This window comes from Semicossyphus pulcher, unplaced genomic scaffold, assembly GCF_022749685.1.
Source record: "Semicossyphus pulcher isolate SPU_LCO1_2020_fin unplaced genomic scaffold, fSemPul1.0.p SCAF_21, whole genome shotgun sequence".
In the NCBI taxonomy this organism is placed as follows: Eukaryota; Metazoa; Chordata; class Actinopteri; order Labriformes; family Labridae; genus Semicossyphus; species Semicossyphus pulcher.
In genome coordinates this window covers 22,545,815-22,556,188 of record NW_027211695.1, presented here as the reverse complement: position 1 = coordinate 22,556,188, position 10,374 = coordinate 22,545,815, and the positions used below count along the sequence as shown (strand labels likewise).

The 10,374-nt window shown below is 42.4% G+C and overlaps 1 protein-coding gene across 1 annotated transcript; it reads left to right on the top strand.

Moving 5' to 3' along the window:
- Nucleotides 1–2,708: 2,708 nt before the first annotated feature.
- Nucleotides 2,709–9,467, top strand: LOC138600677 (zinc finger protein 157-like). The gene is made up of 6 exons (XM_069672151.1): nucleotides 2,709–2,901; nucleotides 3,453–3,552; nucleotides 3,720–3,850; nucleotides 5,162–5,406; nucleotides 5,550–5,662; nucleotides 6,369–9,467. Exons 1-6 carry the CDS (start codon nucleotides 2,709–2,711, stop codon nucleotides 7,717–7,719), a joined length of 2,133 nt encoding a protein of 710 aa, XP_069528252.1. The 3' UTR covers nucleotides 7,720–9,467.
- Nucleotides 9,468–10,374: the final 907 nt, after the last annotated feature.

Sequence of the window (10,374 nt, the reverse complement as noted above, 5' to 3'; positions counted from 1 at the left end):
CCGAAGCTTCCCCAGAAGTTGCAAGGCTCCTCTTCCTACTCCCTCAGTCCTCTCCCATCCTTCTCCTCCTCCTTTCTCTGTCCTCTTCCAGCTTCTTCCTTTTCTTCCTCCCTCCGTCCTCTCCCCTCTTCCCTCTGTGCCCTCCCTTCTCTTTCATCCGCAGGAGGTCGGAAAGGGAGGGTCTGCTGTGGCGTTTGTGGAAAAAGTTTCTATGACAAAGGTACGCTTACTGAGGTGTCTCTGCATTCAGTATACTTTCATTTTGCTTTACGTTGAGTGCTCAGAGGTAATGCATCTTCAAGGGTTAGAGTTTGGGGTTCAACAAAATTCTGATTCACTGATTTTGTTCCTTGGGCTTACAAAGGACACGATTCAAGGTGTCTGCTGAGCTTGTATCTCAGGGTTCAATAGGGTTACATTTGGTAGCCTCCACTAATTTTATGTCCTTGGGTTTCAATTTTAAATATTCTGTTAATTTTTGTCTTGGGGTTTCACAGAGCCCAATTCAAGATCCTCATTGGGTCCCAAGGGGTCAGATTCGAGATCCTTAACTGATGTTGTGTCTTGGGGTTCCACAGAGTCCAATCTGAGATCCCCAACTAATTTTGTGTCTAAGGGTCCCATGGATTCCAATTTGAGATGAACTGATTTCCATCTTGGGGCTCCACAGGGCACAATTCAAGATCCTCTACAGATCTCGTGTCTTCTGGTTGCACAGGGTCCAGTTTGATATCCTCAACTGATATTGCATCTAGATCCACGACTTATATTTCACTCAGGGTTCAAATTCTAGGGTCCAATTCTAGACCCCCATCTGATTTTGGGTCTTGGTGCTTAAGAAGGTCGAATTTGAGATCCTCAACTGTTCTTGTCATTTTGGATTCTAAAGATTTCAATTTGACATCCTGTCCAATATAAATATGTTTTTGGCTCTTGCTCAGCACCCTTTTTCTTGTGTTTGTACAGGAACACTAAAGATCCACTACAACGCTGTTCACTTAAAGATCAAACATCGCTGCACAGTGGCGGGCTGCACCATGGTGTTCAGCTCGCTGCGAAGCCGGAACAGACACAGCGCCAACCCAAACCCTCGGCTTCACACAGGCTCCAGCAGAGAGGCACACACCAACAGAAACAGCAGCGCTGACCCACAGACAAGCTTACACTCTGAAACCATGATACACAAAAACGCTCGCAAAAACATGCACAACACTCACAAACAAATCTGCAATGATAAAGACATCAGCAACGCTCTTTGGCAACAGGATGATGATGCGCAAACAATAATGCGTGTACACACCCTAAAAAATGGATTTAACTGTCGGACAAGCCAACAACAAGGCTGCCAGGAAAACACACCACCTCCAGCTGACTCCAGTCCCTCTTCACCCCCTCTATCCCGGACTCTAGACCAAATCACCAACCAGAACGTAATCCTGAGTGACTCCACCTTCAGAACCGAGGGCCCATCTCCACCTCCACTCCTCCCTGCTCGCAGTGCTTCCTCCCTGGGCTCACCTCCCTCCCTCATCCCTCTGGTTGCTCAAGCGGCAGAGAAAACCGAACTCTGTGGGCGCTTCCCCAGCCCTCACCCCAACCACAAGTCACCTACTTCCCTCCCTAGTCCCACCTCCATCAACATTTCAAGCCACTCCGGTCAACCTGTGTCACATGACTATGGTGTCCCAGAAGAAAAACAAGGCAAAGCTTGCACCAGCCCACTGTCCATTCAGCAGCATCGCTGGGAATCAGGTGACCCCATGCCGAAGAAGAAGTCCAGGAAGTCGAGCATGCCGGTGAAAATTGAAAGAGAAAAGACGGAGGGCAGGAGAAACAACAATGAGGAGGAGTGCTGAAGATCTTTAGTGGTTTGTTACTCACACACTCAACAGCGAAACTTTTTAGAATAAACATGATGTTAAGTGACTGTAACACTGGTTTAGATACTCTAAGCCTTATTTAAGTTCTGGATAGATGCACAATGTTTTCATTCATCAAGTCCATGGTTAGCTAACAAAAGTTTTTTTATTGTGAAGTTGTGATCACTTTTCAGGGACCTGTTTCATAACAATGCAGGTTCATCAAAACTCCATATTTCATAGGTTACTGACTCCGAAACGTGGAAGGTCCTGGACATGATTTAACTACCCAGTTTGTAAAATGTGTAATATAAGGTATAATTTATATGTTCTGTTACAGTTGAAGTATCACTGCTGTGTTTGCCATGATCAATGTGTATTTACAGCATGCTGCTCTGTGCAAGGGCTCCCCCCTGTGTCCGTTGAAAAACACTGAAATAAACTGCAATTAAAACTCTACTTCCATACATTTAACTGACAATACTTCTGTACGTTTACTCAAGTAGGATTTAAAATGCGTATTTTATTATTTCGTATTTATACTTTTAATTAGGTTTTATAAAGGACTTAAATAAAATATTGTTAATGTTGTTTCTGGGTATGTAATGGCTTGAGAATGACTTTCCTTTGTTTATTGTTTATTGAATGATTTAACCAATGCCAATGTTAATGCTGCTTTAAAAACTCAAAGAAGACGGAACGGAACACCCGGCTCCGGGAGAGGGTTCTACTCGGATGACATTAATACACGCGCTCAAACCGGCAATTGGGTCGAGCTAGTAAATAATGCAAGGTTTGAAGATGTTTTTCGATTTTAAAAACTAAACTGTTGTTGGGATTCTGTGTAAAATGTCTAAAGGTGAGGTTCTGAGAGGGTTTGTGACTGAGAGGCTCGCTGCTGCCTCCCAGGAAATCTTAGCGGTTGTAGACAGAATCGTGGCCGAATACGAGGAGGAGGCTTCGGGCTTCAGACAGGAGATCGAGCGGCAGAAGAGCCAGCTGGAGGTTCTCCAGCAGCCCCAGGTCACACCAAACAAAGCAGGTTAGTTCTTCATGTCTTTGCACAGAAATTTAGATTTAGGAAACCTGAAATAACTGGTTTGGTCATATGGGGACATGTCAAACTCCATTAAGATATCTTGTAATTTACTATTAACTCGGTTAAAAGTATATTATCAATCATCAAATCAAAATACCTGTGATGTAACTTTCATCAACTGGACAGTCTTTAATTCGGCATTACTATAATTAACCAACGAGTTCATAATTTACTTATTTGTCACGTTTTCCTCACTTAACTTTAGGTAAAATATGTTTGAATTACGTACTTTGTTATGGGAGTTTGGTACATGTGCTCCCTATAATACAGTATTCATACCATGCTGGGCAGACTCAGTATTTTTTTTTGCCCCTGGGAATAATAGTGATAATAATCACATTATTTGTTTACGGTTCTTCTGAGAGGTTCGGTGAGCTTGGATAATATGCTGCAAAATTTCAAAATAAAACCTTCAAAATGACAATATTCATCAGTAATTACCATAGATTGGATAATTACTAATTACAAGTGGAAATGTTGATTTTTGTTGTTAGATGTGAAGCACAGCAGGAGTCTCGGGCCTTTTGAGGAAGAGAAACATGAAGATGAAGAGGATGATGTCCTGGAAGACTCAATTACTGAAACTCCATCAGGGTGAGAGAGTATTTATATTGTGACTGTTTAGCAAAATTATCCAAGAAGATTATTGGAAAAGAAGTTCATCCCTTCTTATTTAGAAAAAAGAATTATTTCAACCAGTGTGTAATGTCTGCGTCTATTGTCAGACTTTAACTGACCTGCAGCCGATCATTTTCTTTCAGGCCTTTATCCGTCAGAGCTCAGTTCAAGAAGAGAAAGCCCGGCAGATCTCCGATTAGTGAAACACAGAACCACGTGGACCTCAGGATCCGGATCCTCGAGGACCCTCAGACGAATGTTCTCACAAAAAATGGTAAGTGCAAAAACATGTGTTTGTGTAAAATTACCACAAACCCAAAAGGACACTGACTGATTTACACCTGGTTTAAAGGTTCAGTTCAACTAAATCACAAAAGAGAACAACTTACATCTTTTGGGATCAGCCATGCACGTGTGTAAGGGCTTTGGTTTTGGGATGTCTGTCTGTGATGTTTGTGCTGCTACCCAACACAATGAAGGTAAGTAAATGTGTCTTATTTTTAGTTTCTTTTGCTTCTCAAAGCCCGGAAAGAAAAATATGTTCGTTGTAAATGTTTTTCTCAAAGCCTCTTTCTTGTAGTTTTGGGTGTGAAGTTGTAATTTGATTGAACTGAACCTTTTCTTGAGATATGTGAATTTCAAACAGTCAAAAATAGCAACCGTCAGAGCAAGTGATAGGAACTAGAGCTAAAGAAATAAAGATTACTGGTGGTCAGTGTTGAGCTTTAACGCCTCATTCAGTAACACGTTAATGAGTATTTTAAGGATTCACACTTTCTAAAACTGTAATATTATTACAGCTATAAATCCAGGGTTATTGTGTAGAGGGATTTCTCTTGGTTTCTCCGTGCATGCGTTTCAAGGACTAGCCAAAAAAGTAAACAAATGCTGGAGGATGAGAGAAAAGTCGACTTCTGAAAGATGCAAAGAACATCCGTTGGAAACTTTGTGCAAGCATCAAAATGCTTTCAGCCGCAAATAAGTCCAACGTCAATTTTGCCAAATTTGTGGAAGCGTTCGATACGGCAGCACAGCAACATCAAACTTGTCGAAGTAAAAACACCAGCGCTGACAGGGTGATGCCAGGGACGCTGCCAGGGATGCATGCACTCCAGCTAAATAACAGGGGCCGGAAATCAGAGCAAGTGGTGGAGAGACGTTAAGTGGACAAGATCTGAAGAAGGTAGGCTTTATGAGGTTGTAAGTCACTCTAGCAGGAAGGAGGGAGTGTAGAAATGTAATACTTTTAATACCAATTAATTAGTAAAGTAATATTACTGTTTTAAGGACTGTTAAAAATAACCATTGCACTTCCTAGTTAACTTGCCCAACACGGCTGGAGGGTAATATCACAAGTTATGGTGCCCAATCCAATTGGTAACGCCAATTCTGATATTTTTATCAACATATTAAAAGAAACCTTTGAATAAAGTTGAGAATCACCGATCCACACCACTCCCTAATGTTTTTTTCACTTGTCCGAATTCTAGCTGCTTGGCTTAATCTTTAAAGGAAGTCTTGTTGCAGAAAGGTTGTGGACATTAAGAATCTTTGCACTGAATGGTTTCCATCTTTCCCCTGTCAGTTCTTAAGAAATGTCCAATGTTGAAGCTGAAGTGTCCTCGAGGCCTGAAGGAGGCAGACTTCCTGGACTTGCTAAGGTCCACCTTTCCTCAGCTGTCCGGAGACAACAAACTTTTTGACATCTTAACGTCCGATATCAGACGGAGATTACAGCCTCTGAAACTAAAGACAGTGACACCAGAGGAGATCCACAGAAACATCAGCTGCTCGGGATGGGGGAAGTCTCCTCTTTATATCCAACTGAAGGTAGCTTGTCATATTCTGTTGCTATTTTGGCTGCTAAAGACAAAAGCATTCAATTCAGTTTCTTGCTGTTCAAAAGGTTTTGAAAAAGGCATCCCTTTTTTAATAATAGATCCCTGGTTGAGTTACAGTTCTTATTTTTCCAGACACCAAAGGAACAGGTCAACAAAGATGAAATTCATCCTCTACAGACGAAAGACAACAACTCTGAAGTCTCTCCGTCTACCTCTGCCGTATTGAAACCAAGGCTTCAAGCAAGGTAATTAAGTCACAAGCCACTGTAAAAGGTGAAACATACACTATTTGGCTTAAAATGATGTGGACGCCTTTAGCCTATATGTCACATGTCTGACAATCTACACCCTGGGTATTAATGCTCTGCTCCAACACCCCACTTTCCTAGTTTAAGTCTTCCACCAGATTTTGAATGTGGAAGGGATTTTCCCCCTTCAGCCACAAGAACGTGAGTGAGGTCTGACAGTGATCATTACTGCCTCTGTGGTCAACAGGAAACAAATCTACTCATTCAGTTGGAAGCACCTTGGACTGCCTAACAAACACTAGATGAGGCATTCCCAAACATGTCCAAACAATGATGTGAACCATCAAGCTGATGTTTGGTGGACATACTACAAACGTGTAAGCCAAGGTCCTGAAGCCTCTGAGGAACAGGTTTTGTGCTGATGTTGCTTCCAGAGTTTGGAACTCAGAACTTAGTGTTGCAAATGATGGTAAACCTTGTGTAGCCGGGTCGACCTTCAACTGACTTATAGGAAATGCCTGTAATCTTGGTTTGATACACCTTGAATGGGTGTGGTTTGGGCTACCAGATCAACTGATTCGAAAAGATGTTCACATACTTCTGGCCAAATAGTTTTGTTACCTCAAACAAACAATATATTATCAGGTAGATCTCAAATGTGCCACTTCTGTACCACTTTAATTTTTGCTCTTGGTTCCCACAGCGTCTCTGCTCTGGAAGGCAGCAGAGCTGAAGTGTCACGCAGCTCAACATCACACCAACAGGACATGGAACTAGAGGAAGCTAATGATAATGATCGTGGGATATCAGAACTGTCTGATGGCTTTGTAGCCTGCTCTGCAGCTAAGAGTAAAGGGAATGCTAGTGATCATAATGAAAAGGAAGAAGAAAGAGGAGCGGCGAATGACAGCGATGATGATTGGAAACCAGAAAAGGACGACGAGGAGTTGAAAGAAAGTGACTCTGAACTGCAGCCAAAGACTTCCAAGAAACAAAAAGGCAGACGTTCTGGTGTCAAGGAGACTGAAACAAAAACTGAGAACAGTGATGTTCTCACCTGCAAAGTCTGTGGAGCACAGCAGCAATCAGAAGTTAAGCTTGTCAAACATGCCTGGAGTCACATGGAAGATCAGGGAAGCCTTTGCGGAGTTTGCGGAGAACTTTTAGAGTCTGTGGAGGTGTTGAAGGATCATCTTCCAAGTCAGCACAAAACTAACGACTGCCACATTTGCGGAGAGTCTTTCCTCAGTATTCTCAGCTTCAATGAGCATGTGGCTGCCCACTCAGGGGAGAGACCATACGAATGTGACGTTTGCCCTGATAGGTTTGCATTGAAGGTGTCCCTGGAGAATCACCAGAAACTCCATGAGGCAGGGAAGCTGCATAAATGTCACACTTGCAGTAAAGAGTTTGAATTAAAGGCACAGTTAAAAGCTCACCGCCTAACTCATACACACCTCTGCGGCGTGTGTGGTAAATCGCTTAGTGACTACAGGTCTTTATCCCGCCACAAGATGACCCACTCTCGGGAAAGACCTCACGGCTGTCAGGTTTGTGGGAGTACGTTTAAACTTCCTGGTACGCTGAGACAACATGAGAAGATCCACACAGAGAGAGAAAGATCATACCTCTGTGATGTTTGCTGTAAAATGTTCTTGACAAGTAAGCAGCTGCAGATACACATGAGAACACACACCAACGAGAAGCCATACCACTGTGGCGAATGCGGCAAGGGATTCACAACCAAGGGACCTCTGACAGTTCACATGCGGGTCCACACGGGGGAGACACCATACCGCTGCCCAGACTGTGGCTGGTCCTTCAAACGGAAGGTTCATTTGGATAACCACGTGACGGTCCATTCGGACCTCAAACCATTTGTCTGTGGGATTTGTGGGAAAGCATGTGCTCGCAAAGTGTACCTGAAAGTCCACATGAGGACCCACAATGGGGAGAGACCATACAAGTGCACCCTGTGTGACAAAGCCTTCACTCAGAGCCACTGTCTGAAAACACACATGAAGAGCCATCTGGTGGCAGAGGCTGCGACATGACATTAACTCCGGACCACACTCATATTTTTATTTGTCTCCTTTAATTGGAACTGTGAAAGATGAGTTGTCCTCAATTTAATTTAATGTTTCAGCAACTTCTGTTAAGGCCCCTGTGGTCTTAAAATAATTATAAGTCAGAAGACTCTAAAGAAATCGGTGCAGTTTTGAGGCTGGTCTTCAGCAATACCAGTGGTGCTGTGATGCTGGACCTTGTGACAGCGGTGTTTGGAGTTAAATGCTCCTGTCACCAAAATCTCAATGACAATTTGGAATCAAATGCTAAAGTAAAGCAGGTATCAATGTGTTCAGCATCTGGTTTAGCATGCTGGCATGCTAACATTTGGTAATTAGCACCAAACACAATGTGCAGCTCAGGCTTTTGAGAGCTTGCAGGTATCTGTTCATAAGCCAAACTCTTAGTCAACGGGATTATTACTTTGACATGATGTTAGTCTGAGCTTACCTGTCTTTGCTGGAAAAAAAGAAGGCTGGTAGAGATTTGAAAGTCACTAGAAGCACATTTACAGCTCAGTGTTTCTATGTGGGCACCTGTATTGAAGCTGGGCTGGGGTCTCATCTATGCGAGGCCAACCTAGTTTGTGTCTTTGGGGAGTGCTTGTACATAGTCGTAGTCCTTTTGGTTAAATAAAACAAAAAACATGACTCTGTCTTAGGTTCTGAGTAATACACAGTCATCTGTGTATTACATGTGGAAAGGTTTGCTTGCAGTAATGCTAGCTCAGCTTTTCCCCATACATCTTGCACGTCAATCAATCAGTCAGTAGGTTTTTTTAATGCAACGCCAAGTCACAAGAAACAGCAGTGATTCACAGGAACCCAACAAAGCACACAAACTCTGGGAAAGACACAACACTGTCCCCTATTTATAAATGGGACATGGATGTGTACAGTGCACTGTTTGTTGGCGATTCTGAGATGGTCCAAACTTCAAGCTTGCCTCCCAGAATACTTTTGGAAACTCCAGGTACCATAAGTAAGCGTGCATTTCTGTTTGCAGTCACACCTGGCTGAGATCGAATGGCATTGTGAGCTTGTCCACCTCTGTTGTTACGTATTTACTGACCATTCATCAATACCAGGTGTCAACTTTTTTATACACGTTGGTAATAACTCAGTTTACTCACACAGGCTTGATCTCTGCCGGTCTCTCTATTTGTGACTCTATCTTCTTTGTTACTGGTGGTGTATGCTCTCTGACACCCTCAACCAACTCTGCAGTCATGAACCATTGCCAGATTACATCCGTGACAAGCATTTGCATACGGTACACAGCAAATCTTTCATATAACAAGGAAGGGGATTAATGAAACGCATCACTTCTGTTTTGCTTTTTATTAATATACATAGAATGTTGATTTGAACTTTGTTAGATTTGAACTTTCACGAGCAATCACGTCACAATGTTAGTAAAACGAAACACAGCAACATTTCAGGCTTCAGCTCAATATGTCCCTGGTTCTACAATAATCCATGCTCTTATACTATCATACTTTCCACATATTCCTTCTTCATTATCCACTAATTTACAATAAAATTGATAAGAATTAAACCATATTCACTTTCAAATTTCAAGAACCTTTTACCAACGTGTCAACTTACATATTTGGACAACACAATAACACATAAATCAGAAATATACAAAAATACCCCAAAACATATGTGAACGTTTGAACCGTCCTAATCTCTGTACGTATACGTTAGTCTGTGAATATTCTACAAATAAAACTTGGTGCCTAAATCAATCCAGCTTTTGCTATGAATTTTATTCATGACACACTTTTGACATTTAAACACAAAATGAAGAATCATTTTCACCAGCTACACACGTTTAGCGTGAAATATTTACCATCTGCATCTGAGTTGGTATTCAGAAGTAATGTGAAGCTTAGATTTTACACTGACCATGAAAACAATTCCACCATTATGAACTGCCATTTAAACAGTGTGTTAATAATATCTTGCCTTTATGATTATAATTAGGTGATCAGTTGGTGCAGGGCTGTCCGATGCTTAGTCCTGGCACATTTGGGCGCACCGTGCCAGATTCAAAGAGACGGTCTGGAGCCGTGACGCAGGATGTGAGATTATTGTATCAGGACGAGCTGCTTTTGTCGGCATGCTGCAGAAATAAAGCTACATTACAGACAATGGAAATAGTGAATTGCGCTTTGTAGGCGTGATTGCGCTTGAATATCATTAGTGAACGGCTGCTAGCAGGGGCAATTAATGCACAATGTATGGTGCTATCAGCGGACACAATCCATTCTTATTGAATTCCCATTATGGCTTATAAATATTATTGCTAGCCAATGAAAACTTAGTGAACTGAGACTCTTCTATATGTTGTGGGCAGCTTCAAGCAGCTCTCGTGTTTTGTTTACAGCACTGTAATCTTCCTGCCCGCTGTAGAAACAGCAGCGGTAACACTAAAGTGCTGGGAAGATCTAACCAGAATGCAGAAAACAAAACCATACACATGTATTGGTGGCTCAGCGCTTCTAGCCAGTATATCACATTGCAAGTCAGATTGCCGCTAAACCTTAACAGTAGCACTCCCATTATAGCCGTGATGGTGAGGAACGCCCGCTGCTTTGACTGGTCAACCCGCTCTCTGTCGCCGACCCCCGGGTGCTT